This window comes from Lissotriton helveticus, chromosome 3_2 (genome assembly GCF_964261635.1).
Source record: "Lissotriton helveticus chromosome 3_2, aLisHel1.1, whole genome shotgun sequence".
NCBI classification, from domain to species: domain Eukaryota; kingdom Metazoa; phylum Chordata; class Amphibia; order Caudata; family Salamandridae; genus Lissotriton; species Lissotriton helveticus.
Genome location: NC_136062.1, coordinates 100,395,119 through 100,415,270, shown reverse-complemented (window position 1 = coordinate 100,415,270; position 20,152 = coordinate 100,395,119). Strand labels below are relative to the sequence as shown.

General features: G+C 46.0%; 1 protein-coding gene across 1 annotated transcript in view; it reads right to left on the bottom strand.

Annotated features, from left to right (window-relative positions):
* Positions 1 to 725: 725 nt before the first annotated feature.
* LOC144826132 (protein unc-13 homolog B-like) overlaps positions 726 to 20,152 on the bottom strand; it is a 325,746-nt gene continuing 306,319 nt past the window's right edge. The window contains exon 7 of the mRNA XM_078684528.1: positions 726 to 780. Within this exon, the coding sequence (XP_078540654.1) occupies positions 726 to 780 (55 nt within the window). The remainder of the gene's footprint in view (positions 781 to 20,152) is intronic.

Genomic DNA, 20,152 nt, shown 5'->3' with positions numbered 1-20,152 from the left:
TTATCCACTTGTGTAAGGCGTTTGTTAACCACTTGGATGCTAAGGCTATTTTAGGACTTTCATGCAATTTCCATTGAAATCAATGGAAACTCCATGACGAGCTGGGCTCGTCATGAGCGTCGAAGGGGTTAATGAATAATAATAAATGCTAGTAAGTTTGTTTATCCGTATTCTATTATATTGTTTTTTCTCAATCTTCTCTTCTCACTGCTTTCCTGTTTTTCTTCGTTCCTTTCCCACAAAACACAAAATACAAAATGAGGTATTACTATGGTCATTTTTTATTCGGGTTTTCTTTTTTTGGTCCATAGCTCTATAATGCACATTTTACTATTGTTTAATGCATCAACTGTATTGAATATTTTCACATTAATTTGTTTTTATTATACTTTCTCTTAAATGCTAGACATGTTCTATTAAGTTGTACCTTTTCCTTAACCTGACAAAACAGATTAACAATAATATGTATTTGCATAAAAAAATTAAAAACGTTTACTATTTCGGCAGTGATCAATACATTTTAGGAAGGTTCCCACAGCAGCAGAGATAGTTGGTCCTCTAAGTGTCTGAAGAAAAAGAACAGCGGGTCTGCATAATCTGAATGCAATAGTTTTTTGTTTAAATCTCTGATCCAGTCTTGTTTTCCAGCACAGCACCATGAGGTTCTGACAATGGGGAATAAGACACCTCATCACAAGTTGTCATTTTTTATTATTGTTCCAGATTTAGCAAAATCTGAGTTTTAAAACAGGGTTCAACTTCTCAAAGTAGGTTACACATCTGGAGGAAAAAATAATGAGAAATAAGGAATTACAGAAGGAATTTTATGTGGAATTACAGATTTACTAGTAAATTCATTATTTCTCAGGTGTTTCTAAGGGTCACACTTATATTCAGAAAACTATTTCCCCTTGAGTTACTGGTTTCCCAGCATCACAAGCAATAGTTAGAAAAATTACTGGCCAAATTGCCGCATCCTCTTAATGAGGCCAAGTGGCAAACACATAAATGTTCTATTTGTATTTGTTTCACAATTACAGCCAGTAGTGATTGTAACTGTATGAGTTGAGGGGGTTGCCTTGATGTAAGCCCTGCTTTGGCAGAATCAAGTGGCAAAGAAAAATGTCGGTGAGAGTTCGAGGATGGCTTAGAAATGTCATAGCACTAATGTGCCTGATATTAATATCATATAACATATATTTGTGGGCTCTAGGCCCTTGCTGTATTTCAATAGAAAGCAAAGAAATATTATGTCTCACTTGAAGCACCCTACTTCAACCTGAAAGCAATCAGACATATTCTACTCAATAGACATCTGCAAAGCATGACTGTAATACGAAGTACTAAACATCCACAAAGACTCATTATTTCCTGGAAACTTTTCTGTATGTGTTGCAAATCCTTAGCTGACTTTCGACCATGTATAGCTAATTACAGGCCATGTTTGATAAATATTTATATTGCCATCCAGTCTAAGTGGTATAGCAAGGATCCCACTGTCGTAGTGAAGTCAAAGAAATTGGTCTCTTGGCCGATTGGCTTGTAATTTACAACAATAATCTTTGATACAAGGACCCCTAGGGACTCTAGGACCCAGTGATGTGTGGGGCACTGAAATTTCTGCCATAAACTTGATTGAAGGCGTTCGCGGGGAAGGGATAGAGCGAGGGAGAGTGAGAGCAGATGTACCAAACAATTAGTTTGTGTGTTTTTATTTTTTAAGAATACACACTATTTACAATCAAATACCAGATTTTCATTTAGGGCCAAAACATTTTTTCAAAAGAAAAAGTTCAACTTTTATAAAAATGTAATCTTTCTGTCCCCATTTCAAGTATACCAGCTGTTTCATTCACTGTAAATAACCACATATTTAACTAAAATACTTGCGCCTCATTTTTTTAAAGAAACACTCAATTTGCATCTAGTTTGTTATTTTTCAGAAATAAACACCATTTTGCAAGCAAAAAAAAACTAACATTTCATTTTTGTGAAATACATTATTAATTCCACAAACAAAAACATGTCATTATGTCGAAATAGAATGTTATTGCAGCTAAATGCCAACTTCTCATTTTTAACATAAAAACACATTCTGTCCCTAAATGCCAGACTGCAATCTACTAAAAATACAAGAATTTTCCCTTAAACACCAGCTGTTAAGTATTTAATTCACGCTTCTGACAAAAATTGAAGATCATTTGAAAATATACCTTTTACAGCTATGAACACCGGCTTTTCATGTTTAGTAAATACAATATTTTGTTCTTAATCTACAGCAATATTATTTACTATTGTCGTGCAGGGCCACTTACTACTTCCCATTCTATTTCCCTTGAGACCCCTGCGCCCATGTTCGCTATTATAGACCAGGAACTACTGTTTCCCCTTGGAGATGGATATTTTAACACACAACTGCCTATAAAGGGACGCGTGTCCCTTCTTGAATACAAAGCCCGTTCCGCCGGCAGCAAAAGCAGTGTGACAGTTGCAATTTGAAATTCTAGTTGTCACAGCTGTGCTCTCCCCGGTAGAGACTCAAACTCACCAGATAAGGCAGGGCTGGGGTAAATATTAGTTAAATTAGACCCCAGATACCAGGGATTGCCATTTTAGGCCAGTAAGGGCCGCCATATTCCAGGCATGGTCATCACATTCCTTAGGCTGTCCAACACATTGCAAGGTGAGAGACCATCTGCTGTGAATTTTTGGTGTATCCAACCAGGGAAGACCACTATATCCCAGAGAAGTTCGTGCTGGACTGTTCCCATGAGGCACAGGGTCAAGACTGATTTGCATATGGCCATGTCTGAACTGGGGTGGCTTGGTGAGCAAAATAACGATGGATTAAACCCAGATCTGTGACTGGGGGTGAATATTTTGCAATTGTGCAACATTCCGTCCATCATCTTGTGTGTTTTGCTGTTCACCCTATGTGGGAAGGGTATGCCCAGATGTGGGTCCCGTGCTCACTAAGCCACTGGAGTCAAGCTATCCTGGCTGAAGACGGCTGATAGCCAGAAACTGGTCCTAGGATGCTTGATTCCGGTCCAGGGAAGACATGGCTTGGCAGTTCGGGCTGGGCTGTTCCCATGAGGCACAGGGTCAAGACTGATTTGCATATGGCCATGTCTGAGCTGGGGTGGCTTGGTGAGCAAAATAACGATGGATTAAACCCAGATCTGTGACTGGGGGTGAATGTTTTGCCATTGTGAAACATTCCGTCCATCATCTTGTGTGCTTTGATAGTAACTATCAAAACCAGTTTCAGAGGAGGCAATCAAATGATTAAAAGAAAGAAAAGGGAGCAGTATTACATGTCCCATTTCGATACATTTAGGAAAGGGTTAAACAGCAAAGAGGACTAGGAAAGGCTGAAATTAATGAATCTGCCCCCTTATATTCCGCTGATTATGAATCTCTGCCCCTTTTACCAGGTCTTAATTAATAATGGTGAGCAGCACATATAGTAATAGATTGATGATAATACCAATAACAAGACAGTCACCAATAGTGTTACCTAAGTTGGAGATTCAAAATGAAACACTTAGAAATGCATTGAGGTGTATATTAGGGGCATATATACTCTTTTAGGGCGCCTTTCTAAAGGAGACTCTCCCATATATAAATTGGAGCTCTATTCGGGGGAGAGATTTTGAAACCTTCACCATCATACCACTGGTCATATCGTGATTTACCCACTGGACCAGTTCTGATCAAATATTTCAAGATACCAAATATAACAATGAATGTGGATAATGGCAATAATAAGTCTGAAAAGGGAGCTATCCTGCTCTAAGATGGCCGCCAATGTAATAGAATACTATTTTTGAGCATAATGACAAAGTCACAAAGAGATCATTGTTTCGTAAAGTTAGCAATAACGAGACAAGTTGGCCGCAAACACAATCCATTGTGCTGTCCTTTCGTACTATTAAACTATTGGTGCATAAAATGATTAGCATGCATCACTTCTGATCAAATATTTAAAGATACAAAATATAACACTGAATGTGGATAATAGCAATAATTATTATGAAACGGGAGTACTCCTGCTCTAAGAAGGCTACCAGCGTAATAGAATACTATTTCTGAGTATAATGACAAAGTTACAAAGAGATCATTGTTTCGTAAAGTTAGCAATAACGAGACAAGTTGGCTGCAAACACAATCCACTAAACTATTTGTGCATAAAATGATTAGCATGTATCGGAAGGGGTATTCGGACTGGTCCAAGATGGCCGCCCCAGAACACAATAAAATGTTTTTAATGATCTACGAAAAAACACGACTTAATAGCAAGAGTATTCCGATAAAATATGAGGGATGGCAGCTTGTAACATATTAAAAAGAAAAAAGCATTTGCCTCAATCAGTAGTTGTTTTTCATATAAACGGGGTGAGTCGCAACACGGTTTTTTGACAACGAGTCACGCCGATACCCGGAAGTGACTTCGTTGGACGCAGGGAGGCCGTATCCTATTCCCAAGGTAAGCGAAAATCCCCATGTAGGAATTTTAATATCCCTAGGATCTAGATATAGAATTCCTTTTCGGACTAGATGTAGTTACTCAGCACTGTTTAGTAAATGCGTGCGCTGCGCCAGTTAAGATACTGTATTCAGGTTATGTCCGTACAATCGAAGCATTGAAAGCTGTATTGTTAAGCAAATAGGAGGTTCATCTCCCGACACCACATTTTATGCCCGTAATTTGGGGGATGACAAACTTGCAACGATGATTAATGCGATATTAGAGCTATTGAATAAAGCATTTAGTAGCGATGAAACAAAGCGTTATCTCTTTACCACTTATAAGCTATTTCCCCTGGGCAATATCCATTACACTGTAAATTGTTTGGCACAGTCACTGGTACCTAACTACATTTAGCCAGTGACAGATTAGCAAATTGATAACGGCCCGTTATACATAAGATTTTTTGAGTTTTTTTTAAACAAGAGCATCACAATCCCTTAATTTCTGAACAGTGTAGAAAACTACTGGATGATGCTCTACCGACATCAGTTCATTAGCAGATAGTAAGTCCTTATCTTATTACTCTATAATTACAGGCCTGCCAGGAAGAATTTTTTTTTAATTCTGCAGAGTGACTGACACAGACATCAATCACAGGTAATACATACCCTGTCTTCTCACAACATTGTAGAAATAAGAAAACAAAGTGGAACTATATGCATTATTACTATTACCTGATATACAATATTGTATCCATACAGTGGATAAAACCCAGGGATGGTTTCAATTCCAGTCGGTATCCAGTCGCAACTTACAAGTTGACCTAAACAGGCTCCTTGACAGGCCCCCCTGTTTTTTTAATCTGTATAGGCAAGTAATACTTCATTATTATTTTTCATATAGGTACATAGTCTCAAATTGGTAGATACGAGGGGCATAATAATTAGTATTGATTTATCTTTTTGCCCAACCAGTATATGTTTTTATCTTGACAAGACGATGGCCCCAACAAATGTCATATGATTCTGTGCATTGTCTCAGTGGTAGGTAAAATAAATCTGTCATTCATTTAGTTTAATGAATTTGAAAATTAACCCTCGACTGATGAAGGGAGCACTAAGTAAACTTTTGTTTTGATGTTATATAGGTTTTAATGTTTGGGATATCACCAAGATACCATGCCATCATTTCTTTGGCGTAATCCTGATAAAGAGAAAACTCAGCAATGCTTAGATTAGAGGTATGAAACCCAAATGTTTGCTCTCGCTATATTTAATATGAGGCGAAAAGAAAAACTGTTTTAGATATATTGATATCTAGGTGATATCTAGGTTTTTAAAAAAAAAAGTTTAAAGTACAGTGTGACAATAAACTAGATGATAGGTTTCAAGGAAACTTCTCAAATGTATAGATAATGCTTCGTCTTTGCTCTATTTGAATATGATATTTTTAGGATTTTAATTGTAAATAGTGATTGTATAGGTTTCGTCAGCAACACAAGTATGTATAAATAATACATTGTTTCCATTGTTTAGAAAACTGTCCTGAAAAAGGTGAACATCATCTAACTCACCGAAACACTGTTGACTTTGTTTTCTAAAAATGCCGCAATTAAATGTTTTTTATGTACCAAATGTTTTTAACCTTTGATTGTCATAAATATATGGAAACTTTTTTATACTAATTTTGATGTTGCTTTGTATTGATTATGTTGTGCTGTTGCTGACGTACCTTAGATTGTTACACTTATAGTTGTTAATAGGTTTCTTCACAAGCTCTGTGAAACAGCCTGGGTAATTTTGTGCCTGTTAGTTGGGACACTCTTTGACGTCTCAACTCACTCGGTCCCTATTTAAATATCAGGGTACCTCCCTTTTTCGTTACATCCATCTTGAAATTGCCATTAAGGGATGAATCAATGATGTGGCATTTCCGGAATGGGTAGTGATTCCCACCATCAAGAACTCTCCACCTTTTTTTTGAAACTCCTGTATGTCTAAGAATATTGGAGAAGCGGAAGAGTAACAGAAGGATGAAGACAAACCCACACCATGGTTGAACAACTTTCTGGGAGTGGAAGGAAACTCGCTTTATACTTTTATTGCACTTGATCTCTCTACTTGATCTAGTAAGACTAGATTTTTGCCTCTCTCATGGGGCTACCAGATTGTAGACTTGAAATTGCATTAAATGCCTTTAGACTTGAAGGGACACCGCCATGTCATATGATCATAGGATGGATCTTAAAATTAGCACCCGTGGGAAATAGTTTGTATTGGATCCCCTGTGGACCATTGGGTGTCACTGTATTCTCTTTACAAATGCCCTGTTAGAAGTGTGGAGGACAACAAATGGATATTCTCTGCTTGGGAAGTCGTTGGTCCTGTTATCTGGGGTTCTACGAGGAGGATTGCTCCCAAGACCACAGAGCAGCACTGCACTCTCTGAAGTATGGTGAGTGATTGAGAGAGCAACTTCCATACCCACCTTCGAGAAACCAGTGTTGAATAGAGAGAAGAGAATTGAGATTGGGTGGTTTTGGCCTGCTCCATGGCAGCAGTATTCATATGCTGAATGGTTTGGATCAAAAGGTTTGGAAAAGGTGAAAATGTATCAGCCAGTGATACCCTGATGCAGCTGGAAGATCACCCAGTCAGGCATGTAAATGCCGCAAAAATTACCATAATTGTTTTTCTGACAGCTGCAGCAAAACGTTTCAGCAATGTTTGAGGGCTGCCAGGAACAGTGCAAGCTTCCAAGGGAGCCCCTTTGACTCTTTTTTTCCCCTAAACGGTAGCACCCCAAGTTTTTTGAGTGGTTGAGTTAGTGACAAGTGGACCCATTAGTTTTCTCAAAAGTGACAACTTTATTTTGCAAATGTTTTTAAGATATGCAATTGAAACAATGATATAGCTCATGATTAAAACCACTGTATCAATTTTGGAACATCTTTCTTGCTGCCTTCAGGCTATAAGCAGAACCAAAAATATTTGTGCTGTGAGATTATGAAATAAATTAACTCACTTGGCTGCTTTGGCACCATCTTTTATACAATAATGCACTGATACTTTTTATTCACGGGCAAATCTGTTTATCCACTGACATGTCTATTAAAACACTAGAGGAGAGGTGCTCCAAAACAGGTGTAGTTGCGATGCTTTGTGTGAAACTTTCTAATAGGCTAAGGACAGAAATTATATCATTTTGAGATTTGCAAAGAAGCAATAGGTTGGAGTGCAACAGTATGAATGATAGATGTGCTTGAGATGTGTTTGAGCTCAAATAAATTTAAAACTGTCTCATCCTTGTAAGTAAACAATAAACTCCTTGACAAATAAAACGCTCAATCCTAATAGCTGAACAGGACAGCAAGGCGTTTATCAAAGAATACAATTGTAGTATATGTACACAAGCAGCAAAAATAGAATGAAGGCGGAAGAATACAATTGTAGTATATGTACACAAGCAGCAAAAATAGAATGAAGGCGGAAAAACAAATATAGAAACTAATAAACGGAAAAATATATATACTGATTAAATTTACACCAAAGCAACACAAAATAGTTACAAGAATCAGAAGATATATATTTTTTTTGATAATCACGTTTATTAATTTTTGAATACACAAAAAACCTTACAGCTTAGGTAAACAATAGTAATTGGGACAGTGGCAAATTATTTATTTTGTTATGCGCAAACATACATGTTGATCCATTTTTAAAACATATTATCAATGTAATCAAAGTCAGAGAAGAGACAGAAAACCGATTCATCCCAATTGGTTCAACCACTTGCCCAAGAACTTTGAGTGTTTGGCTGGGCATCCCCTGACTTCGAACAAGGGCTTCTCTTGCTCTGCAGACAAGTCTACGCCTTTTCACCATTTTGTTAAGCTTGGGGGGGTCAGACTGTTGCCCTGCCGCAGCAATGTCTCATCTGGCCATGGTGGTGGCGGTACCTAGGAAGAGCCTGTCTGCCTTGGATCCGTCTAGGCCATCCATGACTCCTAGGATGAGGTTCAAGGGGTTGTGTGGCACCTCCCAACCCAGGATACCATAAGTTTGTATTCCAGTGATTCCCAGTATGGAGTGAGAGGGGGAGCAGGACCAGACCATATAATAAAGGTCATATGGTTCCCTTCCACAGCACGTACAGGATGGTGAGAATAGCAGACCTGCCTTATAAAGGCGATCTGGGGTTAGTTAGGCATTATGAAGATAATATAGCTGGATTAAGCGGAGCTTAGCTCAGCTGGTAACGGTCTTGTGGGCCATTAAGGCGTCAACCCGGTCTTCATCCTCGAGGGGACACAGCCACCCCTCCCAGCGGTGTCGAGCGAGTCAAGAGTTGGTTAAGGAGCGATATATCTGCAACACCCCTCCCTTACCTAAGTTCCCCATCATGATCTGTGCTTCCGCTGGACTGAGTTCTAGAAGTGTATTGCCAGTCAATAGGTGTGTACTGACGGCGTGACATAACTGTAAATATCTGTAAAATTGTGAAGAGTTGAGGGTGTAGCGGTTCTGTAGATATTGGAATGATTGTATGTGGTCCCCCACCCATACATCACCCAATTGTGAAATACCAATAAGGTCCCACCCCTTGAATTCCTCAAAAGCTCCCACCTTCTCCAACCAAATGCCCTTCCAAAGCGGTGTTTGTTGGGTCAATTTGTTGTCCCACAAAGTGTGACATAAGGCCAAGCGCCATGCCAGGAGGACCGCTCAAGTCACCGATGGTAGGGCTCTGGGCCTTCATACAACATTACCTGGATTTGTGGAAATCGCAATTCCCTTAATTCGGTCCTGTATGCTGGATCAGACCAGCTGCCATTACACCAATCATGTAGGACGAGCAGTCAGTGGCTATATATAGATAGAGATCAGTCATGCCCATGCCCCCAACAAAGGGTGGGATCTGGCTGTGGGCGAGAGCTATACGCGGTCTCATGTTTCCCCTTAGGAACTTTGTGGAGTTGCTGTCTAATTCTCTAAACTAGCTTCGTAGGAAGTGGAATGGGGTGTTTTGGATAATGTATATGAAACAGGGGAGGATCATTTTAAAAAGTGCCACTCTACGCAGCAGGTTAAGTGGTAAGGTTTGCCATCCTCGGAGATCCTCTTTAGCTTTCTTGATCAGTGGGGTTCCAATTCGTACCAATGTATTTGAACGACTGCCACCTGATGGGAATGGTGAATTGCCAGTCGAAACATTCGCTTGAGAGTTGAAGGGGTACCAAGGTCAATTTGGTGGAGTTTAGACGTAGGCCTGATACCTGTTCAAAGGCATGGAGAACTTGGAGGTACCTAGGTCCGAACTGGGCCGGGTAGCCAGAAAGAGCAGCACGTCGTCTGCGTAGAAGGTGATTTTGTCAATGCGGTGGTGCTTCCATTTCCAGCCCTGGATAAGGTCATTATGCCTGACCCCTTCTAATCGGGATTGCCTCTGAGAGAGCTCCATTTATGAGTACTCTCGCTCTTGGTTTGGAGTATAGGACACGGACGAAGCAGCGGAACTGCTGTCCCTGACCCACGGCTAACACGTCGTCCAGGTATTGCCTATCAACTGTCCCCCGCCATCACCCCCCACCTGAGAGTCCTTCACTGGCTCCCCATTGACAAGAGGATCACCTTCAAGCTCCTCACCCACGCACACAAGCACTCCACAACACCAGATCAGCCTACCTGAACAGCGGACTCAGCTTCTACACCCCCACCCGCCAGCTCCGTTCCGCCAGCCTCACCCTCGCCGCTGTCCCCCGCATCCAACGAACGACCTCCGGCAGCAGATCCTTCTCCTACCTCGCTGCCAAGACCTGGTACACCCTCCCTACCCACCTACAGCAGACCCAAGACCTACTCACCTTCAGAAGACTTCTCAAGACATGGCTCTTCGAACAGTAGCGGCACCCCCCCAGCGCCTTGAGACCCTCACAGGTATGTAGCGTGCTTTACAAGTACTCTGATTGATTGATTCCAAAATCGACTAGGAGGAGCGCTGGATAGGGGGTGAGTGACTGGCGATTCGCGAGGGCCTGGTGTAGACACCGTAGAAAATGTCTTGTACTACGATCCAGCATGAAGCTGCATTGATCTGGATGGACCAGTTTACTGAGAGATGGTCGTAAGTGTTGGGACACTATCGAGGCGTATATCTTTACCTCCATGTTGATTAGTGAGATTGGACGGAAGTCCGTGCAGGCATGTGAGGGTGTTTGAATCTTGGGGATGACGACAATGCTTGCTGCATCCGTTTTGGGGGGGAATGCCTCTGTATCTGTGACATCTTGGAAAAGAGGGAGGAGTTGGTGGATCAAAATGTCTCGGTATGTAGCATAGTATTCTTGCGGGAATAAGGCCCGGCGTTTTCCCTGCTGCTATGCTTGTTTCCAGTCCAGGGAGGACCTGGCATGGCAGTTCGAGCTGGACTGTTCCCATTGGGGCAGGGTCAAGACTGATTTGCATATGGCTGGGTCCAAATTGGAATGGCATGGTGATCAAAAAAACAATGGATTTAGGCCCAGATCTCTGTAATGGGGTGAATGTATGACATTGTTCTGCATCCTGTCCATCAATTGTTCTTTTTGCTAATATGGAGGAGATATGCATAACTCATTTCCTCTGGGGTGAAGGGGAGATCTGAGCCAGCCGCCTCGCCCGCGGTGAGGCGGAGAAGACGAACCACTCCCACGTTAGTTAGATAGAGAAGCAAGGCTTCGTCCTTTGGGCTGAGTAAAGCCGGGAATAGTAGTTGGCGAAAGCCTGGACTATTGCGGCTAGCATATGGTGTATGGCTCAGGAGAGGTCCCGGACCTCGAGAACTATACGGTTTGCTAATGGATATGATGCCAGCCTGTGCAATATTTTCCCGTTGGTGTCGCCCCAACCATACACTCGGGTAAAGGAGGATCTCCATAGCAGCTTAGCTGATACTAACTAGATTTGTTTAATCTCTTCCCAAAGCATCGTGAGTTACCTTTCCGAAAAATCGTCTGATGCCTCAGTTGTGTTCCTCTCCAGGCAAGTTGCCTGTGCCTCAAGGAGGGAAAGTTGGCTGGCCTGGGTAGTCGCTGTGCCTTCCGTTGGCCCCTGGCAAAGCCACGAATAGTGGTCTTACCCACTTCCCAGAGGGTACCTGGAGAGGGGACAGAGTCCTGATTAGTAAGGAAGTATTGTCTTGGTTCCTCCCCAATCGCTTTTGTGATATCTTTGTTCTGGAGGAGCCAGGCGTTCAGCCTCCAGATGGAGTGAAGTGTGTCAGAGGGGTCACCCAGGTAAAGGGCAAGGGGTGAAGGGTCTGAGATACCTTGGGGAAGGATATTGATGTCAGATACTCTCTGTTAGTCGTTTTGTGAGTGACATCCTACCAAAGGAGGGTATGCCTGTGGTCTCGAGGTCTGGGTGCATGACTGTGTTGAAGTCACCACCTATCACTGTCTCACTCAGGGACAGGGTGGATACAATATTAGTAAGCTGTCTAAGTGATGATGTGAGCGTGGCAGGCGGGATATATATGGATATTAGGTTGAGAGTGTTCCCTCCTAACAACCCAGTTAGGGCCTCGAACTGGCCTTGAGAGTCACTAGTGACGTGGGTGGGTACAAAGAGAAGGCTTCGCCTCAGGAGGATCGCAACCCCTGTGAGCCCCATTCGAAACCGAAGTGCCATACTCTGTTGAACCCATACCTTGCGAGGAAGGAGCAATGGTACCCCAGGAGGTGAGTTTCTTGATCTAGTGTGCCTTTGGGCATGCCTCAGGACTGCTGTTTGTTTGATTCTGTGGAGCATACCATTGACTTTCCATGACAGAACTCAGAGGGGGTTACCCTTATTTAACCTATGTGTCATGATCTATGTGTGGAGCCAGGAGAGTATGGGGCTTCAGTCCCTCTGGGGGAATGGGTTAGACTACGAGCGATTGTGACCTAGACTTCACTCTTCTAGTTTGTGTGACTGTTATGTATTTGCCCTAGTGAAGGGATGGAGTGCTGTAAACATTTAACAGTATGAACAAAAATATAGGACAACGGTCCCAACCCTCCCCCACCTCCTCCTCCCACCCTATAATTCTGGAACAAAGGCATCTGTCAGCCTATTAAATTCCAAATTAACAGCCTAAACTAAAATGCTTAGCTTAGTAGTTGCGTGGAGGACCCCTCTCTTGATCCGGATGTGTCCAAAACATTGGCATATTTCTCTGAATGTTATAGTTCGATGGGACACCTGTCTCGAGTTCCAGATGGAGACTAGGCATCTTGTCATTGTCTCTGGATTGGGCCATTTTCTTTAAGATCGCTGGGCTTCAGGAAAAGTCTGTGTCAGTGGATTCAGTGCCCAGAGTCCTCGGGGGGCTTCCCTCGATGGCTCGGCATTCCAAGGGGCCGTTTTGATGTTGGGATTGAGAACCTGTCGGCTGGTTTGATTCCTGGGGTCTGGGATGGCAAAGATGGGTGATCTTGATGTGTCTCTGCAAGTACCATGACCCCTGTGTGACCGTGTGCGTCTTCCACGTGCTCTAGGGGAGGGCGGCAGGACTGCTTCAGTCTGAGGTCTCGACGGTGAAGACGTGGTCCGAGACTTGAGAGGGTGTTCTTCGGTCAGCCAGGTCCAGGTTGACTCCAAGGATTCGAAGAATTGTGTTTTATCTTGAATTATGACCTGGAGACGGGCTGGGAAGAGTAGCCTGTACTGGAGACCGCAGGCACGTAACTTTAGTTTGACTTCAATGTATGAGGACCGTTGAGCCTGAACCTCCTTTTGTAATCTGGAAAAATCATTATAGTGTGGTTCTGATAGGTCAAAGTGTTTTGGGCTGAGGCCCACCGCAGGATTGCGTCTCTGTCCCTAAAATTAAGGATCCTGGCACTGATTGGCCTGTGTAAAGCACCGGGCAGTGGCCTTGGTGCCAGGGAACAGTGAGCCCTCTCCACCGCGTCTTGTGGCATCCATGACTCCCATCATTTTTCTATGAAGGTTGCCATTTGACCTTGTTCCGTCTCTCGGGAAATACCACCAGGCGGAGATTGTTCAGCCTTGACCGGTTTACGGGGTCCTCGGCCCTTCTGTGCAACTCTTTGGTGTGGATCTGTAGGTGGGTTACCTGTTCTTTCAATTGGATAATGCCATCTTCAACCGTGGAAATACGGGATTCTGCTTCAGAGATGCAAGCCGTAGCAGTACAAAGGTCTTGTCGGAAGAAGGCCATGTCTACTCGGACCTCACCGATTTTGTTTTCAACTGAGGCCTGTGATATACTGATAGCTTGCAGGATTGTGGTATGTTCCCCCTCAGGGAGGGCAGGTTTTCCCACGGCACCTTCTGTGGGTCCAGGTTAACTCGTAGTGAACTGGTCCATCTTGATTTGCATTTGCATTGCAGCTGGCCTCGGAGCATGGTCTTTCCCCATGTTGTTTAGAGGGGGAGGTTAGCTTTTACCAGCGCTGTCTCATTTTCTCTTGGTCGGTCACTGTGTGGGGCTGGAGGACGGTCTCCGCTTTGTCGTCTACGGAGACTTCTTAATGGGCAAGGTGTCTTTGTCTCTCCTAGGTAGGGGTGCTGGTGCCGTGCAGGAGGCTTCTTACTGGATGGTCAAGCTAAGTAGGACCCTATGCAATCAGTGTTGTAGTCTCTGTACTAGCGGGTGCCGGTGGAAGAGTATGGTGCAGGGATCCACCCACTAGGCACCAGAGAGGGGGGAGCGGCCCTTGGGCAAGGGCCTTTGATCCTCCATATTATTTTGGACAAATGTAGTCTTTCTGCCCCCTCTAGGGGGGGGCAGATGTGGCAGTAGACCCCAATCTGTCCCCTGGGGGGCAGAAAGCCAAATAGATACCAGGGATTTTAAAAAAATTATTTAGGGAAGGGGCTGCCCAATATGTGCATGCCAATGCCTCCTCCCCCGGCTGTAAAATCACAGTCTTTCTGCTCCCCCAGGAGGACAGAAAGCCCACTAGATACCAGGGATGTTTTTTGAAAATTATAATTAGGGGTGAGGGCTGCCAAATATGGGCATGCCTATGCCCCCACCCCTCCCCGCACAAAATTCCAGTCTTTCTGCCTGGGGGGCAGAAAGCCCAATAGAAACCAGGGATTTATTTTAATATGTAAATTAAGGATGAGGACTGCACAATGTGGGCACACCAAAGCCCCCAACCCTCCACAATAACAGCCTTTCTACCCCCCTTGAGGGCAGATGGGGATGATAGCCCCCAAACTCCACCCCTCAGGGGCCAGAAAGCCCACTAGACACCAGGGTTTTCTTTTTTATAAATAATTTAGGGGAGGGAAAGATAGGCATGCCAATGCCCCCACCCCTCACCCCCACCAGAACTCCAGTCTTTCTGCCCCCCTGGGGGGAGATGGGGGCAGGAGACCCCAATTTGTCCCCGTGGGGGCAGAAAGCACCCTTGACACCAGGGATTATTTTTTTATATGCCCGGGGTGGGAGCTGGCCAGAATGGGCATGCAAATACCCTCACCCTACCCCCATAGAAAACTAAAGAATTGCTGCGCCTCCAGGAGCTCCAGGAGGAAGATGGAGGCAATAGCCCCTGATCTGCCCCCCGGGGGGGGGGGGACGACAGACAGCCCACTAAGAGCCAGGGATTTTTTTATGTCATGGTCCCCCAGAATGGGCATGTCAAGGCCCGCACCCCCAACAAAAAATGAAAAAAATTAAACAGACTTTCTGACCCCTTATCTGTCCCCCCCCCGGGTTGAACAAAAGGAACACAAGCCACCAGGGATTTTTTTTAATAAAGTTTGTGGTGGGGGTTGCCCACAATGGGCATGCCAATGCCCCTACCCCCCCCCCCCCAAAAAAAAGATGCAACAGCCTTTCTGCCACCCAGGAGGCATTTGGGGGCAGTAGGCCCTGATCTGCCCCCCAGAACAGAAAGTCCACTAGTAGCCAGTGATTATGCTGGCTTTTTTATTAATAGGGGAGGGGGCTTCCCAGAATGGGCATCCCAAAGCCCCCACCCCTCCTCCATAAGAATAGCCACAGTCTTTCTGCCCCCCAAGGCTGATTCTGGGTAAGAAATCGTTGGGGGATCCATGGAAGCCATATCTCCGTGGAATCCCGTGGGTGTCTAGTTTTCAGAAATATGTGGGTTTGGTAGGTTTCCATAGTTGGCCGCTGAGCACAGGGCCAAAAACCCAGGTGACCCCCCTTGAAAAACCAGGTGGTTTTGTGCTAGGCAATTTTGATGTCACCTCAATACGTTTTGGGCCCTTGCCTGTCGTGGGTGCTTAGGCCTCCCACACAAGTGAGGCACCATTTTTATTGGGAGACCTGGGTGAACGCTGGTTGGTAGGAAGTTTGTTTCAGCCCGGTGATGCCACAACTTTCCTACACAAAAAAGTTTGGAAAAAGTGATTTTTTCAGCAAAATTTGAGGTTTGCAGGGGATTCTGGGTAAGAAAACGTTGGGGGATCATGCAAGCCATATCTCCCTGAAATCCCCCGGGTGTCTAGTTTTCAGAAATTTGTGGGTTTGGTAGGTTTCCCTAGCTGGCCACCAAGCACAGGACCAAAAACCCAGGTGGCCCTTCTTGCAAAACCAGGTTGTTTTGTGATAGGCAATTTTGTTGTCGCCTCAATAACTTTTGGGCCCTTGCCTGTCACGGGTACTTAGGCCTCTCACACGAGTGAAGCAGCATTTTTATTTGGAGACCTGGGGGAATGCTGGGTGGTAGGTAATTTGTGCAGACCGGTGATGCCACAACTTTCCCACACACAAAAATCTGTGAAAAAAAAGATTTTTTCAGCTACATGTGAGGGTACAGGGGATTCTTGGTCAGAAAGTGTTGGGGGATCCATGCAAGCCATACCTCCTTGGAATCCCCCGGGTGTTTAGTTTTCAGAAATGTGTGGGTTTGGTAGGTTTCCCTAGCTGGCCACTGAGCACAGGGCCAAAATCCCAGGTGACCCCCCTTGCAAAACCAGGTCAATCAATCCATCAATCAATCATTTGTAAAGGGCACTACTTACCCGTTGGGTCTCAAGGCGCTGAGGGGAGATGGAGTGCTGCTACTGTTAAAAAAGCCAGGGCTTTAGGAGTCTTCTGAAGGCCAGTAGGTCTTGGGTTTGCAGTAGGCGGATGGGGAGGGTGTTCCAAGTCTTGGCGGCGAGGTGGGAGAAAGATCTGCTGCCGGCGGTCACTCTACGGATACGGGGGACAGTGGCGAGGGCGTGGCTGGTGGAGCAGAACTGGTGGGTGGGGGTCTAGAAGCTGAGTCGGTTGTTGAGGTACGCTGGTCCAGTGTTGTGGAGTGCCTTGTGTGCGTGGGTGAGGAGCTTGAAGGTTATCCTCTTGTTGACGGGGAACCAGTGCAGGTCTCTCAGGTGGGGTGTGATGTGGCTGAGGCAAGGGATGTGGAGGCGTTCTGGAAACATTGGAGCCGTTTCTGGAGTTTGGCCGAGGCTCCGGCGTAGAGGACGTTTCTGTAGTCCAGTCTACTGCTGACGAGGGCCTGGGTGACCGTCCTTCTCGTTTCGGTGGGGATCCACTTGTAGATCCGGCAGAGCATGCGGAGGGTATTGAAGCAGAAGGAAGAGACGGCGTTGACCTGTTTTGTCATGGAGAGGGTCGAGTCGAGGATGACCGCTAGGTTGCGTGTGTGGTCAGTGGGCATTGGAGCAGTTCCTAGTGCAGTCGGCCACCAGGCATCAACCCAGTCTGAGGAAGTGGATCCGAGGATGAGGACCTCTGTCTTGTCTGAGCTCAGCTTCAGTCGGCTGTTTCTCATCCATTCGGCGACGGCCTTCATTCCATCATGGAGGTTGGTTTTGGCGGTCAAGGGGTCTTTGGTGAGGGAGAGGATCAGCTGGGTGTCATCGGGGTAGGAGATGATGTGAAGGTCATGCAGTCAGGCGACGTGGGTGAGTGGTGCCATGTAGATGTTGAATAGCGTTGGGCTGAGGGATGAGCCCTGGGGTTCTCCGCAGCTGATCTCGGTAGCTTCGGAGCGGAAGGGGGGAGGCAGACGCTTTGTGTTCTACCAGAGAGGAAGGAGGTGGTCCAGTCCAGGGCCTTCTTTTGGATCCAGCGTCATGGAGGCATGTTCGTAGTGTGCGGTGGAAGACCGTGTCGAAGGCGGCTGACGGGTCCAGGACGATGAGGGCTGCGGTTTCTCCATTGTCTAGCAGGGTCCTGATGTCGTCGGTGGGGGCGATGTGGGCAGTTTTGGTGCTGTGGTTGCTGCGGAACCCAGACTGGGACGGGTCCTGGATGCTGTTGTCCTCGAGGAATCTGGTCAGTTGTTTGTTGACAGCCTTCTCGATGACCTTCGCCGGAACCGTGAGCAGGGCGATGGGTAGGAAGTTCTTGAGGTCCTTGGGGTCCGCCTTGGGTTTCTTGAGTAAGGCGTTGATCTCGGCGTGCGTCCAGCTCTCCGGGAAGGTTGCTATCTCGAAGGAGATGTTGATGGCTTTCCGGAGATGGGGTGCGATGGTGGTGCTGGCTTTATTGAAGATGTGGTGTGGGAATGGGTCTGACAGGGATCTGAAGTGGATGGAGTTCATGATCTTCAGGGAGTCATTGTCGTTACTGTTGATCGAGGAGGTTAGGCGGTAGGTGCGGGTGGTGGTCTTGGGGGCGGGGGTCTCGGTGGTTGCCGGGGCGGTCGCGGCATCAAAGCTGTTGTGGATGTCTGCCATCTTGCGGTGGAAGAAGGAGGCTAGTGAGTCGCAAAGGTCTTGTGTAGGTGAGATGTCGTTGGTGTTGGAGCTGGGGTTGGAGAGTACCTTCACGACGTTGAAGAGCTCTTTGCTGTTGTGTGCATTGTTGTCTAGGCGGTCTTTGAAAGAGGCCCATTTGGCGATCTAATGAGGTGGTGGTGACTGCGGGTGGCGTTCTTGTGGGCTGCATAGCTTTCCGGTGTTCGTTCATGGATCCAGTTCTTCTCTAGCTTTCGGCATGCTTGTTTGGAGGTCTGGAGGTCTTCGGAGAACCACTTTGCTTTATTTCTGGTGTGGTTGTTGCAGGGTTTCTTGAGCGGGGGTAAGGGTGTTGGCGCAGTTGTCGGTCCACTGTCTGAGGTTGCGGGCTGCAGCGTCAGACTCGGTCAGATCTACAGGTGGGCTCCGGGCGAGGGTAGTGAATAGCTGGTCCTCGGTGACTTTGTTCCAGCAGCGGCGGGGGAACTGTTGAGTGCGGTAGTGCGTGGTGGGTTTCCAGAAGGTGAATTGGATGCAGTGATGGTCGGTCCAGTGAAGTTCGGTGGTGTGGTTGAAGGAGACGTGGGGGCTTACGGTGAAGATGGGGTCAAGCATATGGTCCGCAGAGTGGGTGGGTGTTGTGACGAGTTGTCTGAGTCCGAGGTTGGTGAGGTTGTCAATCAGGGTGGAAGCGTTGGAGTCGTTGTTGTTCAAGAGGTGTAAGTTCAGGTCCCCGAGGAGGATGTAGTCCGTGGAGGCGAGGGCGTGTGTGCTGACGAAGGTGGCGATGGAGTCGCTGAGCTGTGGTTGGTGTCCAGGGGGTCTGTAGACAAGGGTTCCTCTGAGGGTGGTGTTGGAGTCAGTGTGGATTTGGAAGTGCAGGTGTTGGGGGTGTCGTCTGTGTTTGTTGAGATTTTGAGAGTGTTCCTGTGGATGATGGCGATTTCTCCTCCTACTCCGTTGGTGCGATCCTTGCTGGGGATCTTGTAGCATTCCGGGATGGCTATGGCGATGTCGGGTGCCGAGAAGGAGTTCAGCTAGGTCTTCGACGGGAACGCGACATCTGGGGTGTTGGAGTCCAGTAGGTCCCAGAGTTCGACTGCGTGTTTGCGTGCGTAGCAGGTTTTGAGAAGGATGCATCTGAGGTAGTTGGGTTCTTTGGTAGGTGGGTTGGCGGGCTGGATGCTGGGGAAACTGCAGTTCCGGCAGGAGAAGACTCCTTTGGTGCGCTTCGAGGCGACCAGGGAGCAGGTTTGTGGTAATTTTGTGATAGGCAATTTTGAAGTAGCCTCAATATATTTTGGGCCCTTGCCTGTCGCGGGTACTTGGGCCTCCCACACGAGTTGGGGGTCCACGCAAGCCATACCTCCATGGAATTTCCCGGTTGTCTAGTTTTCCTAAATGTGTGGGTTTTGTAGGTTTCCCTAGCTGGCCGCCGAGTATGGGGCAAAAAAAAAAGAGATGACCCCCCTTGCAAAACCAGGTCACTTTGTGATGATCAATTTTGATGTCGCCTCAATACGTTTTGGGCCCTTGCCTGTCGCGGGTACGTGGGCCTTGTTAGAAATGGAATTTCTGGTTGGCTATGGCTTGCGCCAAAGCTATGCTCACCCCCTTGGTAGCTTGGCACGAGCAGTCAGGCTTATCTCAGAGGCTATGTGTAAAGCATTTGCGCAACACACACACACAGCAGCAACACACTAGGCACACTACAAAAGAAGTTCCACATATATCAAAAATAACCTTTGTATTGACATAAACACATTAGAAACATAATCACACATTTACACTGTGCCAACTGGCACGGGCAATATTCACAGGGGATTATATGCAGGACCTGGCCAATCAGGCAACGGTCAGAACTATCAAAATGCAGGTAAGTAAATTCAAAGCACAACCAGTCACTACTGGTATCCTAATGACCTCAGCATTATCATGGTAGCCTAAACCCACATTATGCCCAAACCTCAACAGCATAGACACCCTCCTAAGCATAAACACATTACGCACTAGGCCTCAC